The 18,717-nt window shown below is 47.9% G+C and overlaps 1 protein-coding gene across 2 annotated transcripts in view; it reads left to right on the forward strand.

The window, feature by feature from the left end:
* Positions 1–7,576: 7,576 nt before the first annotated feature.
* LOC137331634 (adipolin-like) overlaps positions 7,577–18,717 on the forward strand; it is a 184,470-nt gene continuing 173,329 nt past the window's right edge. For both annotated transcript variants that reach the window (XM_067995562.1, XM_067995563.1), the window contains exon 1: positions 7,577–8,416. In XM_067995562.1, coding sequence (XP_067851663.1) covers positions 8,252–8,416 — 165 coding nt within the window. In that variant the 5' untranslated portion in view covers positions 7,577–8,251. The remainder of the gene's footprint in view (positions 8,417–18,717) is intronic.

An 18,717-nucleotide genomic window follows, 5' to 3' on the forward strand; every position in this document is an offset into this window, starting at 1 on the left:
ATGGAGGTTGGAAGATGGGAGGCCGGCCAGGAGAGCATTGGAATAGTCTAGTCTCAAGGTAACAAAGACATGGATGAGGATTTCAGCAGCAGATGAGCTGAGGCAGGGGTGGAGACAAGCAATGTTACGGAGGTAGAAGTAGGCGGTCTTTTTGTGATGGAGCGGATATGTGGTTGGAAGCTCATCTCAGGGTCAAATAGGACGCCAAAGTTGCAAATAGTCTGGTTCAGCCTTAAACAGTGGCCAGGGAGAGGGATGGGGTTGGTGGCTAGGGAATGGAGTTTGCAGCGGGGACCAAAGACAATAGGTTCGGTCTTCCCAATATTTAGTTGGAGGAAATTTTAACTCATTCATCAAATAAGCAGTGTGTAAATCAGAGACGGTGGAGGGGTCAAGAGAGGTGGCTGTGAGGTAGAGCTGGGTGACGTCAGCGTACATGTGGAATTTGAGGTTGTGTCTTCGGATGACGTCACAGAGGGGCAGCATTTGGATGAGAAATAAGAGGGACGAAGGATAGATCCTTGGGGGATCTTCCAGTGAGAGCAGGAAGAGGAGCCATTGCAGGTGATTCTCTGGCTACGACTGGATAGATAAGAATGGAAGCAGGCGAGTGAAATCCACCCAGCTGGACCTCAGAGGAGAGGCGTTGGAGGAGGATGGTGCGGTCAACCGTGTCAAAGACTGCAGACGGGTCGAGAAGGATGAGGAGGGATAGTTTACCACAGTCACACTCACATAGGATGTCATTTGTGACTTCGATAAGGACCGTTTCAGTACTGTGGCAGGGACGGAAACCTGATTGGAGGGGTTCAAACATGGAGTTGTGTGAAAGATGGGTACGGATTTGGGAGGCGACAACATGTTCAAGGACTTTGGAGAGGAAAGAGAGGTTGGAGATGGGATGGTAGTTTGCAAGGACAGAGGGTCAAGGGTGGGTTTTTTGAGGAGGGGAGTGATGACGGCAGATTTGAAGGGGAAGGGGACAGTACCCGAGGAGGGGAAACTGTTAACAATATCATCTAACATGGGTAAACAATTTTACAACACCAAGTTATAGTCCAGCAATTTTATTTTAAATTCACAAGCTTTCGGAGACTTCCTCCTTCCTCAGGTAAATGTTCAGGAGCTCCTTGAAGCCTACGCATTTATACATATAGAACAATACATGGTGTTTACAGAATGCCCCTGCAACTGCCCGTTGCCAAGGCAATCACCGTGTTCAGACAGAGAGGTGTCACCTGCAGAACCCCCGAATACACATTCAACAAAAAAACAAACAAAAAACAAACAAAACTAACATGGGGGCCAGGAAGGGAAGTTGGGTGGTCAGCAGTTTGGTGGGGATAGGGTCGAGGGAGCAGGAGGTGGGTCTCATGGACAAGATGAGTTCGGAGAGGGCATGAGGGGAGATAGGAGAGAAACTAGAGAAAGATGTGAGTTCAGGGCTAGGGCAAAGGGGGAACCTTAGGGGAAGTTTGGCTTGGTGGGCTAGGGGAAGGGAGGGAAGTGGCAGAGGCAGCTGAATGGTCTCAATCTTAGTGACAAAGAAATCCATGAGCTCCGCACACTTGTTGTTGGAGGTAAGGGCGGAGGAGGCAGGGGAGAGGGATATGAAGGTGGTGTTTTGTGGAGGAGAAGCTGGGGGTTATCTTTGCATTCCAGGACGATCCTGGAATAGTGAGCAGTGTTGGCAAAGACGAGCAGGATCCAGTCGTGTTTTATGTGATCCAGCCAGATCTGGCGATGAACGGCTAGACCAGTTGTCCACCATAAACATTTAGCTCTCCGTCAATTTGGCTAGTTTTCTGGGAGGCACGTAAGGTCACTCCAGCTATTCATTAAAGGAGCAGGGGGCAGGGGGTAGGGGCAGGGTTGGGGTGCAGGGGCGGGGGGGGGGGGGGTGGGGGGGCAGGGGTGGGGGGGCAGGGGTGGGGGGGCAGCTGAAACGGTGAGGCTGCTGCAAGTTCAGAGGTGGCCACTGGGTGGTGCTAAGCACCCATGCAGGGAATTCCCTCGATGCAATGTGCAGGGTCCAACTATGGCGTCACTTTTATTTCCAATGAAGACAGGATGTTTGAGTTACTGAGGGCGAAGTCACACAGCAATGATGGATTTCAGTGCTTTAATGTTGAGCCTTACCAAGGAGATTTTTTGGCAAGGGACACGATTATTTATGGACAGAACAATGCATGATAAAAACTCTGTTTCTGTGGTCCTGAAATTACATCCCGGGAACACTGGTGTGTGAACATGTAACATGTCGATCTGTAATCATTCCTTCCCCTATTTAAGCAGAGGTGTTAATCTGTGAATAGCGGAGGAAGGAATTTCAGATGAAGCTGTTAAACTGGATCCCACGTTTCAGTAATTTCAGGGCACAGGGATCAACTTATGTTCTGTTCTTTTTCTCCCCATAACAATTTGGTGTCTCTTCCCAAAGACGCCAGATTTCATTGGCCATTGCTGGGTGGAACCAAACTGTAATCCCCACAGAGCCTGCCCTGTGCCCCTGAGTGAGAGGGGCCTGTGCCCCTGACGAAGGAGGAAGCCTCCGAAAGCTTGTGAATTTAAAATAAAATTGCTGGACTATAACTTGGTGTTGTAAAATTGTTTACAATTGAGTGAGAAGAGGAAGAGGCAGCCGCTGGCACAGTGATGGCCACTAGGTGGCACCAAACACCCAATCATCTCTGTCCATTCCTTCCTCTCCCACTCTGTGTGTCTCAATCCTTGTCTTTCTGTCTCTCTCCACCCCCCACTCTGTGTGTCTCCATATCCTTGACTTTCTGTCTCTCTCCACCCCCCACTCTGTGTGTCTCAATCCTTGTCTTTCTGTCTCTCTCCACCCCCCACTCTGTGTGTCTCCATATCCTTGTCTTTCTGTCTCTCTCCACCCCCACTCTGTGTGTCTCAATCCTTGTCTTTCTGTCTCTCTCCACCCCCCACTCTGTGTGTCTCCATATCCTTGTCTTTCTGTCTCTCTCCACCCCCACTCTGTGTGTCTCAATCCTTGTCTTTCTGTCTCTCTCCACCCCCACTCTGTGTGTCTCCATATCCTTGACTTTCTGTCTCTCTCCACCCCCACTCTGTGTGTCTCCATATCCTTGACTTTCTGTCTCTCTCCACCCCCCACTCTGTGTGTCTCCATATCCTTGACTTTCTGTCTCTCTCCACCCCCACTCTGTGTGTCTCAATCCTTGTCTTTCTGTCTCTCTCCACCCCCACTCTGTGTGTCTCAATCCTTGTCTTTCTGTCTCTCTCCACCCCCACTCTGTGTGTCTCAATCCTTGTCTTTCTGTCTCTCTCCACCCCCACTCTGTGTGTCTCAATCCTTGTCTTTCTGTCTCTCTCCACCCCCACTCTGTGTGTCTCAATCCTTGTCTTTCTGTCTCTCTCCACCCCCACTCTGTGTGTCTCCATATCCTTGTCTTTCTGTCTCTCTCCACCCCCCACTCTGTGTGTCTCCATATCCTTGACTTTCTGTCTCTCTCCACCCACCACTCTGTGTGTCTCAATATCCTTGACTTTCTGTCTCTCTCCACCCCCCACTCTGTGTGTCTCAATCCTGTCTTTCTCTCTCTCTCCACACTCTATCCCCCTTCTCTGCCTGCCTGTCTCTAGACTATCACTGTCTTTCTCTACATCCTTTATCTCTCCTTTCCTCTGTATACCCTATACCTCTTTCTTGCTGTCTTTATTTGTCTCTATTTGTCTGTCTTTCTTAATCTTTCTCTCTCTATCCATGTCTCTCCTTCTTTATGTCTCTGTATTTCTCTCTCTCTCTCTCTGACTCTTTCTATCTCTTTCCCTGCTTTCTCTATCTCTATCTCTCTCTCGGTCTGTGTCTTTGTATGTCTCTTTCTCGGTCTCTATGTCTCTCTATCTCTGACTTTCTCTGTCTCTCTATCTTTCTGTATCTATCTCGCTATCTGACTCCATCTATCTCTCAGTCTCTTAAATGATTCCAGGGTTTTTGCCTCCACTACTCCATACAGAAATTAATTCAATGTGTTGATTATCTTTGTGTGAAGAACTTCTTGATATCAATCCTACAATTGCCGTTCTCCAGTTTGACTCTGTGCCCCTTGTCCTACTGCCTGAGTTTAGTTTGAAGTAGTATTTACACAGCATCATACGAGCTGATTTATCTATTCCATGCTGCTTACTACCTAGGCTGATACTTCATTACTCCTGCTTCACATTACCTTTTCATTCAGCATTTCTGACACTCTGTGCTGGTCTCATATTTATAACTAGGCTTCTCAATAATCCCTCATATACTTATCGAGCTTCCCCTTAAATACATCTGTGCTATTTGCCTCAATTACTCCTTGTGGTAGCGAGTTCCACATTCTAACCACTCTCTGGGTAAAGAAGTTTCTCCTGAATTCTTTATTAGATTTATTAGTGACTATCTTATATTTATAGCCTGTAGTTTTGGACTCCCCACGAGTGGAAACATCTTCTCTATGTCTACCCTAACAAACCCCTTCATAATTTTAAAGACCTCTATTAGGTCACCCCTCAGCCTTCTCTTTTCTAAAGTGAAGAGCCCCAGTCTGTTTAGTCTTTCCTGATAGTTATAACCTCAGTTCTGATATCATCCTTGTAAATCGTTCTTGCTCCTTTTCCAGTGCCTCTATATCCTTTCTGTAATATGGAGACCAGAACTGTACACAGTGCCCTAAGTGTGGTCTAACCAAGGTTTTATACAAGTTTAACATAACTTCCATGCTTTTTAATTCTATTCCTCTAGAAATGAACCCCAGTGCTTTTTTTGCATTTTTTATTGGCCTTGTTAAATTGCATTGCTATTTTCAATGATTTGTGAATTTGTACCTCTAGGTCCCTTTGCTCCTCTACCCCATTTAGACTTAGGAGTATGTGATCTTATTCCTCCTACCAAAATGCACCACCTCACACTTACCTATATTAAAATTCATTTGCCAATTACACGCCCATTCTGCGAGTTTATTGCCCCGAGTTCATGCACCTCATCGCTACTCTTGTGACACCTGTCGCACATGGGGTGGAGACAAGATCAGGCCCCGGCTTAATGACCCGAACAGTCGAAAAGCCTGGCCGCAAATCACTGTTGAGGCTAATTCACGAACAGCGGCCAATTGGGTGAAGTAGTGGAAGTGGCCGTAGGCTGTGTGCTGATCCCAGTTAAAGGAGTCCTTTCATGAGAGGCGAGTCGGAGAGAAAACAAATTTATTGTCTAGGAAGCACTTGGATTCTTTTCTGAGAGACGTGATAAACCGTTACGTAAATACAAGTCTTTCTTTTGTTTTCACAAGGTGTTATTGGAAGTGGAACATCACCCAGAGCAGCACTTGCGACCGTCAACCTTCACAGCTCACTAGTCAGCACAGGACCCCAAGGACTGGTGTCCTCCCCAAGCCATGCAAAGCGGCTGGTTGTGGACTGCAGAGACAATTAATTTGGAGCCCCCGAGCCCAGTTCACTTCCGACTGTGATGAAGGGCTGCTGTGTGACTATGTTGGACTGGGTTGGAGTGCATTACACCCTTAACTCGCTATCCACTCCCTCCTGGATCTTCTGCTCCTGGGTAGGTCCATCTTATGTTGCCAGTAGCTGTATTTGGAGCAGCTGGCTCATATTTCACTTCCTTTAGTCTTAGGGAAACATCTCGTACATCTAATTGGTGAGAATGTGGAACTCTCTACCACATGGAGTGATTGAGACAAATAGCATAGATGCAGTTAAGAGGAAGCTAGATAAGCACATGAGGGAGAAAGGAATAGAAGGATATGCTGATAGGGTGAGATGAAGTAGGTGGGAGGTGGCTCGTGTGGAGCATAAAAACTGGTATAGACCAGTTGGGCCGAATGGCCTTTCTCTGTGCTGTAAAATTCTATGTAATTCCATGTACCATGGTTTTCTGCTGGTTTCGAGTGCGGCTCATTGGGAGAATGCCTGACCGGTGCATCCTTCATGAATCTAAAGTGGCTCCTTGGGAGATCTCTGTCTTCTGCGAAGTGGCTCTGTGGAGTTTTCCTGGACGGCAGCTCATGTCCTTCCGTTTATTTTGCCCCCAGGCTGGTTTCTGCAGGTTAAAGAATTGCTCTCCTTTGCCTGCAGAATTCAGGCCCTCCTCTCCCTCCCTGGTGCCTGATTTTCCTCTCGGCGCTCTGCCTGAGCCACGCTTCATGCCCAAACACCATGAGGAAATTCTGCTCCCTCGTCTTCCTGGGCTCTTTGTCAGGAAACAGCCAGTTCCATTGATGCTGGGCCCTCACGATAAGCAGTGTCAGCACCGGGGGACTATTCCACCTTGGCGCTTCAATTTTCTTTCCTGAATGTTGGTGACAGTATTTAACAGGTGAAAGGCCGCAATTCACTTCTGTCTGACACAGAGAAATCACGCAGCCCCATTATCTTCCATCCACTGCAATTAATGGACTAAAAGCTGTAGTTAGGCGTGCACATGATTTTCTGAAACGTGCTCCCAGCAGCTGAGGCTCCGCATCAGGAGGGCGCAGTCGGAAGATTTAAAGTTTGGTGTCAACACTAATGACTCAGTGATCAAATATAGCAGGCAGCAACGCAGAGTACAGCTCCCCCCACATTTCCGCAGGTCAGGTGCAACACAGGTTAGCTGCAGGATAAAACTGACTGCACATGCACACAAGCTGACACTGAGATACGGGAGAGCAGTAGAGTACCAGATGGGACTGAATCATTCCCTTTATCCAGTGTGTACTGTACAGGAACTGAAACTGAGACACACATAAACCATACAGTACAGGATGGGACTGAATCATTCCCTTTATCCAGCGTGTACTGTACAGGAACTGAAACTGAGACACACATAAACCATACAGTACCAGATGGGACTGAATCATTCCCTTTATCCAGCGTGTACTGTACAGGAACTGAAACTGAGACACACATAAACCATACAGTACCAGATGGGACTGAATCATTCCCTTTATCCAGTGTGTACTGTACAGGAACTGAAACTGAGACACACATAAACCATACAGTACCAGATGGGACTGAATCATTCCCTTTATCCAGCGTGTACTGTACAGGAACTGAAACTGAGACACACATAAACCATACAGTACCAGATGGGACTGAATCATTCCCTTTATCCAGCGTGTACTGTACAGGAACTGAAACTGAGACACACATAAACCATACAGTACCAGATGGGACTGAATCATTCCCTTTATCCAGTGTGTACTGTACAGGAACTGAAACTGAGACACACATAAACCATACAGTACAGGATGGGACTGAATCATTCCTTTTAACCCAGGTGTAGTGTACACATACAGGAGCTGAAACTGAGACACACACACGATCTATACAGTACTAGATGGGAATAAAGTGTTCCTTTTTACCCAGTGTGTGCTTTCTGGAAAAGAAAAATGACAAGAAACAGTATTGGTGAGGACTGTGGCTGTTACAGAGTTAAGTTCTGTAGCTTGAAGTAGGTGTGGAATGAGAAGCAGCCTGTTGTTGTCTGGCAGGGCTGAGGCGGGAACCTGAGCATCAGCTTGACAGAAGATCAGATATTTACACAGGGAAACGCCACAAGAGGCAGAGAGAGGCAGAGAGAGAGAGAGAGAGAGAGAAACCTTTACATGTTCAGCCGAAGGAGATGGGAGGCAGAACTTCCAAGGGCAGTACTTTCACCTGAGGATGAGAGGGCAGGACTTCAGGGAGCAACTCACCATCATTTCAGAGAGAAGGCTGATTCTCAAGGCAAGGTTCCTCCCAGATTTCATTGTTGAAAATGATGAGGGAAGTGTTTCTTTGCCTGGACTAAGAGTGCCTTTCCAAATCCCTTCTTTAAGGCAGTGGAGCATCAGTTCTCTCCGACGTTTAATCTAAAGACACAGTCAGATCCAGCTCACAAATAGTGAGTGAGGATACAGGTGACCCGTGCCTATAGCAAAACGAGTAACGCCAAAGAGAGAAGTAATTTTCCTTGGAAGATAACTCCACTCTTCCTGTTACGGGTTTATTCAAGGACGTAGCTTGTGGATCAAAAGTTGTAGAGGAAGACCTTCCAATGTGAGGTTCAACTGAAAGTGAGGTTTGGTCTCCTCTGTACAGGAACCTGCAACCACCTGTGTAAACTGGATCTACCATCTCCATTTCAGAGACAGCGAAACATATCGAATCCATACTGCGGAGGAAAGAAAAACTCAAATTCACAATATTTTATGTATGTTTATATTTGTCTTGCTGTGGACAGTAGCGTTCACAGAGACAAATGGCGGCCTCACTCGCAGTGCTCCTGACCATTACGTTGTGTGTTGACTTTGTGTTGTTTAAGTTGGTGCAGTCGGATCGGAGAGTTGTGAGAACCATGGGGAGAAAACCTCTGCCAACGGTCAAAGGTCTGGACCAAATAATAAACGTACCAGACGGTCAACAGGTAAGTGAACCCGCAGGTGAGCAAACGCACAGGGGGGCGAGCGTGCAAGTGAGAAAACGTGCAGGTGGGTGAGCGTGCAAGTGAGCGAACGCACAGTTGGGCGAGTGTGGAAGTGAGCAAAAGCGCAGGGGGGCGAGCGGGCAAGTGAGCAAACATGCAGGTGGGCGGGCATGCAAGTGAGAGAATGCGCAGGTGGGCGAGCATGCAGGTGGGCGGGCGTGCAAGTGTGTGAACCCACAGGTGGGCGAGCATGCAAATGAGTGAACGCACAGTTAGTGGGCATGCAAGTGAGCAAACACGCAGGTGGGCAAACATGCAAATGAGTGAACGTGCAGGTAGGTGAGCGTACAAGTGAGAGAACGCACAGGTGGGTGGGCGTGCAAGTGAGTGAATGCACAAGTGGGTGAGCATGCAAGTGAATGAACACACAGGTGGGTGAGTGTGCAAGTGAGTGAATGCACAGGTGGGCGAGTGTGCAAGTGTGTAGGCATGTGAGCGATTGAGCCGCAAGTAAGTGTGCCTGTAAAAGTAATTTTGGCAAATATCACAGTGTAGATCTTGATGTTAGGAGTTCGTCACTGTGCTGTGAAATGTTCCATCTTCCTGCTTTTTAAGCGATTTGGATCTTTTAAGTCTCTTAATAGCATAAGAGAATTGTATACTCTGGAGTGAGTTACAAACTGCACTGTAATTGAGGGATTCAGATTGTTTATTATAAAATATCAAGCACCCTGGGAGTCAGTTACAGGCTGGAATTTAATCAAGGAGAGTCCAGAACAAGGAGGCATAAACTTAAAATTAGAGCTAGGCCGTTCAGGGGTGATGTCAGAAAGCATTTTGTCACACAAATCACTAAAAGTAGCGACGCAGGTTAATAAGGCCATAAAAAAGGCAAATCAATCACTGGGGTTCATTTCTAGAGGGATAGAATTGAAAAGCAAAGAAGTTATGTTAAACTTGTAAAGAACCTTGGTTAGACCACAATCTGTGCACAGTTCTGGTCTCCATATTATAAAAAGGATATAGAGGCATTGGAGAGGGTGCAAAAAGATTCACAAGGATGATACCAGAACTGAGAGGATATCCTTATCAGGAAAGGCTGAACAGGCTGGGGGTCTTTTCTCTAGGTGACCTGACAGAGGTCTTTTAGATAACGATAGAGTTTGATAGGGTGGACATAGAGAAAATGTTTGCACTTGTGGGGGAGTCCAAAATTAGAGGTCATAAATATAAAATAGTCGTTAATAAATCCAATAGGAAATTCAGAAGCAATTTCATTACTCAAAGAGTGGTTAGAATGTGGAACTCACTAACACATGGAGTAATTGAGGCAAATAACATAGATCCATTTAAGTGGAAGATAGATAAGTACATGAGGCAGAAAGGAATACAAGGGTATTCTGATAGAGTTAGATGAAGTAGGGAGGGAGGAGGCTTGTGTGGAGCTTAAATGCCGGTATAGACCAGTTGGGCCGAATGGCCTGTTTTTGTGCTGTAGTTTCGATGTAACTTGATGCAACAAAGAGTAATGGAAATCTGGAACTTTCTCCCAAAAAGCTGTTGAGGCTGGGGGTCAATTGAAAATTTCAAAACTGAGATTGATAGATTTTTATTAGGCATTACGGTATTAAGGGTTACAGAACCAAAATGGATAAATGGAATTAAGATACAGATCAGCCATGATCTAATTGAATGACAGAACAGGCTTGAGGGACTGAATGGCCTACTCCTGTTCCTATGTTCCTTCATATGTAATCTAATCAAGGGGTTTGTATATAGAATAATGGATACAGAGAGTGAGTTACATGTTGGAATCTAATCGAGAGGTTCATATGACTTATATATAGAATAATCAGATACCTGGGGATAAGTTACAGGCTGGAATCTAATCGAGGGGTTCAGATGGTTTATAAATAATGATGAATACCTGGGAGTGAGGTACAGGGTGGATTCTAATCAAGAGGTTCTGAGGCTGTTTGTTGAGCTTTGCCTGTCTCTTTGCCAGTCACACTCTTTCATTTCCCTCCGGCTCGTTTTGTCATTCTGCCTCCTACTTCCTCCATGTCTCTCCTCTCTTCTGTGGGTCTTGCACTCCCAATTTTAACCCCATGCTCCTCATTTTAAATGTGTGCTCCCCATTTTACCCTTGCACTCCCCACTTTACCCTTGCACACCCCATTTTCACCTTGCACTCCCCATTTTACCCTTGCACTCCCCACTTTACCCTTGCACACCCCATTTTCAACTTGCACTCCCCACTTTACCCTTGCACTCCCCCCTTTACCCTTGCACACCCCATTTTCACCTTGCACTCCCCATTTTCACCTTGCACTCCCCATTTTCACCTTGCACACCCCATTTTCACCTTGCACTCCCCATTTTACCCTTGCACTCCCCACTTTACCCTTGCGCTCCCCATTTTCACCTTGCACTCCCCATTTTCACCTTGCACTCCCCATTTTACCCTTGCACTCCCCACTTTACCCTTGCACACCCCATTTTCACCTTGCACTCCCCACTTTACCCTTGCGCTCCCCCCTTTACCCTTGCACACCCCATTTTCACCTTGCACACCCCATTTTCACCTTGCACTCCCCATTTTCACCTTGCACTCCCCATTTTCACCTTGCACTCCCCATTTTCACCTTGCACTCCCCATTTTCAACTTGCACTCCCCACTTTACCCTTGCGCTCCCCATTTTCACCTTGCGCTCCCCATTTTACCCTTGCACTCCCCACTTTACCCTTGTACTCCCCACTTTACCCTTGCACTCCCCATTTTACCCTTGCACTCCCCAATTTACCCTTGTACTCCCCACTTTACCCTTGCACTCCCCACTTTACCCTTGTACTCCCCATTTTACCCTTGCACTCCCCACTTTACCCTTGCGCTCCCCATTTTCACCTTGCACTCCCCATTTTACCCTTGCACTCCCCACTTTACCCTTGCGCTCCCCATTTTCACCTTGCACTCACCATTTTCACCTTGCACTCCCCATTTTCACCTTGCGCTCCCCATTTTCAACTTGCACTCCCCACTTTACCCTTGCGCTCCCCATTTTCACCTTGCGCTCCCCATTTTACCCTTGCACTCCCCACTTTACCCTTGCACACCCCATTTTCACCTTGCGCTCCCCATTTTACCCTTGCACTCCCCACTTTACCCTTGCAATCCCCATTTTCACCTTGCGCTCCCCATTTTACCCTTGCACTCCCCACTTTACCCTTGCACACCCCATTTTCACCTTGCACTCCCCATTTTACCCTTGCACTCCCCATTTTCACCTTGCGCTCCCCATTTTCACCTTGCACTCCCCACTTTACCCTTGCACTCCCCATTTTCACCTTGCACTCCCCACTTTACCCTTGCACTCCCCATTTTACCCTTGCACTCCCCATTTTCACCTTGCGCTCCCCATTTTCACCTTGCACTCCCCATTTTCACCTTGCGCTCCCCATTTTCACCTTGCACTCCCCACTTTACCCTTGCACTCCCCATTTTCACCTTGCACTCCCCATTTTCACCTTGCGCTCCCCATTTTACCCTTGCACTCCCCACTTTACCCTTGCGCTCCCCATTTTACCCTTGCACTCCCCACTTTACCCTTGCGCTCCCCATTTTACCCTTGCACTCCCCACTTTACCCTTGCACACCCCATTTTCACCTTGCACTCCCCATTTTACCCTTGCGCTCCCCACTTTACCATTGCGCTCCCCACTTTACCCTTGCGCTCCCCATTTTCACCTTGCACTCCCCATTTTCACCTTGCGCTCCCCATTTTCACCTTGCACTCCCCATTTTACCCTTGCGCTCCCCACTTTACCCTTGCGCTCCCCACTTTACCCTTGCGCTCCCCATTTTCACCTTGCACTCCCCACTTTACCCTTGCGCTCCCCCCTTTACCCTTGCACACCCCATTTTCACCTTGCACTCCCCATTTTCACCTTGCGCTCCCCATTTTACCTTTGCACTCCCCATTTTCACCTTGCACTCCCCATTTTAACCTTGTGCTCCCCAGTTTACCCTTGCACTCTCCATTTTAACCTTGCGCTCCCCACTTCACCCTTGCACTCCCCATTTTCACCTTGCGCTCCCCATTTTACCCTTGCGCTCCCCACTTTACCCTTGCACTCCCCATTTTAACCTTGCGCTCCCCACTTCACCCTTGCACTCCCCATTTTCACCTTGCGCTCCCCATTTTACCCTTGCACTCCCCACTTTACCCTTGCGCTCCCCACTTTACCCTTGCGCTCCCCACTTTACCCTTGCACTCCCCATTTTAACCTTGCGCTCCCCACTTTACCCTTGCACTCCCCATTTTAACCTTGCACTCCCCACTTTACCCTTGCACTCCCCATTTTAACCTTGCACTCCCCACTTTACCCTTGCACTCCCCATTTTAACCTTGCACTCCCCACTTTACCCTTGCACTCCCCATTTTACCCTTGCGCTCCCCACTTTACCCTTGCGCTCCCCACTTTACCCTTGCGCTCCCCACTTTACCCTTGCACTCCCCATTTTAACCTTGCACTCCCCACTTTACCCTTGCACTCCCCATTTTAACCTTGCGCTCCCCACTTTACCCTTGCACTCCCCATTTTAACCTTGCACTCCCCACTTTACCCTTGCACTCCCCATTTTAACCTTGCACTCCCCATTTTAACCTTGCACTCCCCACTTTACCCTTGCACTCCCCATTTTAACCTTGCACTCCCCACTTTACCCTTGCACTCCCCATTTTAACCTTGCGCTCCCCACTTTACCCTTGCGCTCCCCACTTTACCCTTGCGCTCCCCACTTTACCCTTGCACTCCCCATTTTAACCTTGCACTCCCCACTTTACCCTTGCACTCCCCATTTTAACCTTGCGCTCCCCACTTTACCCTTGCACTCCCCATTTTAACCTTGCGCTCCCCACTTTACCCTTGCACTCCCCATTTTAACCTTGCACTCCCCATTTTAACCTTGCACTCCCCATTTTAACCTTGCACTCCCCATTTTAACCTTGCGCTCCCCACTTTACCCTTGCGCTCCCCATTTTACCTTTGCACTCCCCATTTTCACCTTGCACTCCCCATTTTCACCTTGCACTCCCCATTTTCACCTTGCGCTCCCCACTTTACCCTTGCGCTCCCCACTTTACCCTTGCACTCCCCATTTTACCCTTGCACTCCCCACTTTACCCTTGCGCTCCCCACTTTACCATTGCACTCCCCACTTTACCCTTGCGCTCCCCAGTTTACCCTTGCACTCCCCATTTTACCCTTGCACTCCCCACTTTACCCTTGCACACCCCATTTTCACCTTGCACTCCCCATTTTACCCTTGCGCTCCCCACTTTACCCTTGCGCTCCCCACTTTACCCTTGCGCTCCCCATTTTCACCTTGCACTCCCCACTTTACCCTTGCGCTCCCCCCTTTACCCTTGCACACCCCATTTTCACCTTGCACTCCCCATTTTCACCTTGCGCTCCCCATTTTACCTTTGCACTCCCCATTTTCACCTTGCACTCCCCATTTTAACCTTGTGCTCCCCAGTTTACCCTTGCACTCTCCATTTTAACCTTGCGCTCCCCACTTCACCCTTGCACTCCCCATTTTCACCTTGTGCTCCCCATTTTACCCTTGCGCTCCCCACTTTACCCTTGCGCTCCCCACTTTACCCTTGCGCTCCCCACTTTACCCTTGCACTCCCCATTTTAACCTTGCACTCCCCACTTTACCCTTGCACTCCCCATTTTACACTTGCACTCCCCATTTTCACCTTGCACTCCCCACTTTACCCTTGCGCTCCCCACTTTACCCTTGCACTCCCCATTTTAACCTTGCACTCCCCACTTTACCCTTGCACTCCCCATTTTCACCTTGCGCTCCCCATTTTACCCTTGCACTCCCCATTTTAACCTTGCACTCCCCACTTTGCCCTTGCACTCCCCATTTTCACCTTGCACTCCCCATTTTAACCTTGCGCTCCCCAGTTTACCCTTGCACTCCCCACTTTACCCTTGCACTCCCCATTTTAACCTTGCACTCCCCATTTTACCCTTGCGCTCCCCACTTTACGCTTGCACTCCCCCCTTTACCCTTGCACTCCCCATTTTACCCTTGCACTCCCCACTTTACCCTTGCGCTCCCCACTTTACCCTTGCACTCCCCATTTTACCCTTGCGCTCCCCACTTTACCCTTGCGCTCCCCATTTTACCCTTGCACTCCCCACTTTACCCTTGCGCTCCCCACTTTACCCTTGCACTCCCCATTTTAACCTTGCGCTCCCCAGTTTACCCTTGCACTCCCCACTTTACCCTTGCACTCCCCATTTTAACCTTGCGCTCCCCACTTTACCCTTGCACTCCCCATTTTAACCTTGCACTCCCCACTTTACCCTTGCACTCCCCCACTTTACCCTTGCGCTCCCCACTTTACCCTTGCGCTCCCCATTTTAACCTTGCGCTCCCCACTTTACCCTTGCACTCCCCATTTTAACCTTGCGCTCCCCACTTTACCCTTGCACTCCCCACTTTAGCCTTGCACTCCCCATTTTAACCTTGCACTCCCCACTTTACCCTTGCACTCCCCCACTTTACCCTTGCGCTCCCCACTTTACCCTTGCGCTCCCCACTTTACCCTTGCGCTCCCCATTTTAACCTTGCGCTCCCCACTTTACCCTTGCACTCCCCATTTTAACCTTGCGCTCCCCACTTTACCCTTGCGCTCCCCACTTTACCCTTGCACTCCCCACTTTAGCCTTGCACTCCCCATTTTAACCTTGCGCTCCCCACTTTACCCTTGCACTCCCCCACTTTACCCTTGCGCTCCCCACTTTACCCTTGCACTCCCCATTTTAACCTTGCGCTCCCCACTTTACCCTTGCACTCCCCATTTTAACCTTGCACTCCCCACTTTACCCTTGCACTCCCCCACTTTACCCTTGCGCTCCCCACTTTACCCTTGCGCTCCCCATTTTAACCTTGCGCTCCCCACTTTACCCTTGCACTCCCCATTTTAACCTTGCGCTCCCCACTTTACCCTTGCACTCCCCACTTTAGCCTTGCACTCCCCATTTTAACCTTGCACTCCCCACTTTACCCTTGCACTCCCCCACTTTACCCTTGCGCTCCCCACTTTACCCTTGCGCTCCCCACTTTACCCTTGCGCTCCCCATTTTAACCTTGCGCTCCCCACTTTACCCTTGCACTCCCCATTTTAACCTTGCGCTCCCCACTTTACCCTTGCGCTCCCCACTTTACCCTTGCACTCCCCACTTTAGCCTTGCACTCCCCATTTTAACCTTGCGCTCCCCACTTTACCCTTGCACTCCCCCACTTTACCCTTGCGCTCCCCACTTTACCCTTGCACTCCCCATTTTAACCTTGCACTCCCCACTTTACCCTTGCACTCCCCATTTTACCCTTGTACTCCCCGTTTTGCCCGCTCTAGGCTTTAATAATCACCCATGGGATTCTAACCTATGTACTTTTACTGATTTGCTCAGTTTACATCTTTTACCTTTTTTAAAGCCCACAAATGTAGTAAATTTGCTGCCAAAATAATGGAGATGAGCACTGGGACTGAGTGGGGAGACGTGAGGGCTATGGAAATCTTTAAGATCCAGGGTCATGGGGAGGATGGGGGAGAGGTGAGATGGAGGCCGGGATTAGAAGGGAAATTGAAAGGCCTGGGCTGGAGGAGGGAAGAGCTGGGGGCCAGGGCCAGGGATATAGACACCGCTCAGGAGCTGCCATAATAAGAATTGCTGAGAAAGAAACCGGCAGTAGGTTGGAAGGAGATAAGAAGGTGGGAAGTACCTTACAGCTGAAAGAAGAAGGGATCTTTTTTGGGGGGTGCAGGAGGAATGAGTGGAAGCTCAGCCCGTGAGGGAGCTTAGTTATTGGTGTGGTTGAGAGCAGATAGAATGGGAGGCCTGTGGCTGAGGCCATGGGGAGTATAAAGCCCCAAGCCGAGGCTTCTACTGATCTGGAGGCCTGAGAAAGTGAGGTTATTTGATCCAAGGGGTAACATGCAATCCCAGACTGGTTATGGTTGTTTTTATATAGGATACTGGATTTTCAGGAATGGGTTTTGTTCTGGACTGTAATTAAGGGGTTTGGATAGATTACATGGAGAATAATGGATACCTGGCAGTGAGTTACAGGCTGGGATCTAATCAGTGAAAAGCAAGAAAGAGACAATGAAGATATCGAGACTGAGGGGTAAAGTCACTGATGTTTATAAACTGGTGAGTTGTTTTGTCTAACAAGCTCATGAAGACCTGGTGAGAATCTCACCCCACGCCTGTTGCAGATGGGATTGTCCGTCCCTGGGCGTTAGTGATATCTTTGTGTGCCAAGAAAGCTCAGTGATGATGAACATGATACCAAGCTTCAGTCTGATATCACTCGATTGCCACAGCACGCGATAGCATTCCAGAACTTTCAAACAGCACCACTGTCTACTTAAAGGGACAGTACGAAACCACAGCACGCAATACATTCCAGAACCTTCAAACAGCACCACCGCCTACTTGAAGAGACATACCCTAAGGCAGACAGGATGGAAGTTAAGAAGACAGAAGGAAAAAATGGAAGGAAAAGGGTTCCGAAGAGTTGGAATGGATGAGGCGCAGTGTTTATTTGTGAATATGCAAAGGGCTAGTCTAGGAACCAGGGGCATTAATTAGAATGGAGCGCCATGAGGTTGTAGCCTTAATGGAAACTTTGCTTCCACAGGGTGAAATTGGAAACTAAATGTGCCGGCTATAACATTTTCAGGAGAGATAGAAGGGAAAAAAAGGGATGAGTGTGACCTTATCAATTGAAAACACGGATGTAAACATGGAAAGGAAAGTTCTCATTGATAGCGATAGTCAGACAGAGTCTGACTTGAGTTAAGAAATAATAAGGGATCTGTTTCCACATTGGGAGTACATTATAGATATTGAATAGTTGGAAAGAAAATTAGGGGGAGATTTGAAGGAAGTAAGAGAGGATTGTAGCAGAGATATAATTATGGGGAACTTTAATTATCCTAAGGTAGACTGGGATAAGACAAAAGTTGGCCAAATGGGAAGGGATTCGTAGAATAAATCCCCAGGTCTGTTTCCTTAATTCGCACATTATGTCTCCAACAAAGAAGGATGCAGCGCTGGACCTGTTCTGGGTAAAGAGGCCGGAAAATAGCAGAACACTTGATTTTTTGAGACCATTGTCTGATTAAATTCACATTGAAAAGTTACAAAAAAGGAGTCCAGGATAATGGTGTTGGGCTGGAAACAAGTTAACTTCAGTGGGCTGAAACTTGCCCAGATTAATTGGTTAGAAAAGTACAGATCAATTAGTGGACAAGCTGTAGGAGATAAATGAGATGGGTAAGATACAGACTAAATACATTCTGACAAAGAGAATAAAGGACATCAGGGGCTCCATGGGTCAATATAAAAGTTGGAACAAAAATTAGATTTTAAAAAAGAGGCATGTGATAAATATAGGGGGAATAATACAGAAAGAAATATGAGAAATATAATAGGTACAGAAGGAAAACAAAATGCGAGATTATGGATATACTTTGAGCCCATTAAATTAGTGAACTCTTAAAAAGGCATGGGCCAAGAAGGGATTCATACAGGACGGTCTTGTTTGACTAATTTAATTACATTTTTTGAGGAAGTCATAGAGATCAAGGGAATGTGGTGGATGTGTACGTGTGGATTTTCATAAGGCATGTGATTAACGCCATATAAAAGACTCATTACGAAAACTGACACCTGGTATTGAAGGGAATGCAGTCACAGGGATAGAGAGATGGCAGAAGAACATCGAGCTCAGTTATCATCTCTTGATCTTCACTGGCACCATCATCACTGAATCCCCACCACCAACATCTTGGGGTCACCATTGACCAGAAACTTAACTGGACCAGCTATATCAACACCATGGCTGGAAGAGGCCGGAAGCTCTGTGACAAGTGTCTTACCGACTGACCCCTTAAAACATCTCCACCGTCAATAAGGCTCAAATCAGGAGCATGATGGAATACTCACCACTTGCCTGGAGGGGTGCAAGTGCAACAAAACTCAAAGCTCAACACCATCCAGGACAGAGTAGTTTGTATGATTGGTGCCCCTGCTACTGGACACAGTATTCACCCCCTCCATCGCTGATACACAATGGTTGCAGTATGGACAATATATGAGATGCACTGCGGCAACTCACCAAGGTTACCTCAACATCACCTTCCTTCCCTGGGACCTCTGCCACCAAGAAGGGCAAGAGTAGCAATGTAATGGGGCGGGGCCATCACCTC

Source organism: Heptranchias perlo, chromosome 13, assembly GCF_035084215.1.
Source record: "Heptranchias perlo isolate sHepPer1 chromosome 13, sHepPer1.hap1, whole genome shotgun sequence".
NCBI classification, from domain to species: domain Eukaryota; kingdom Metazoa; phylum Chordata; class Chondrichthyes; order Hexanchiformes; family Hexanchidae; genus Heptranchias; species Heptranchias perlo.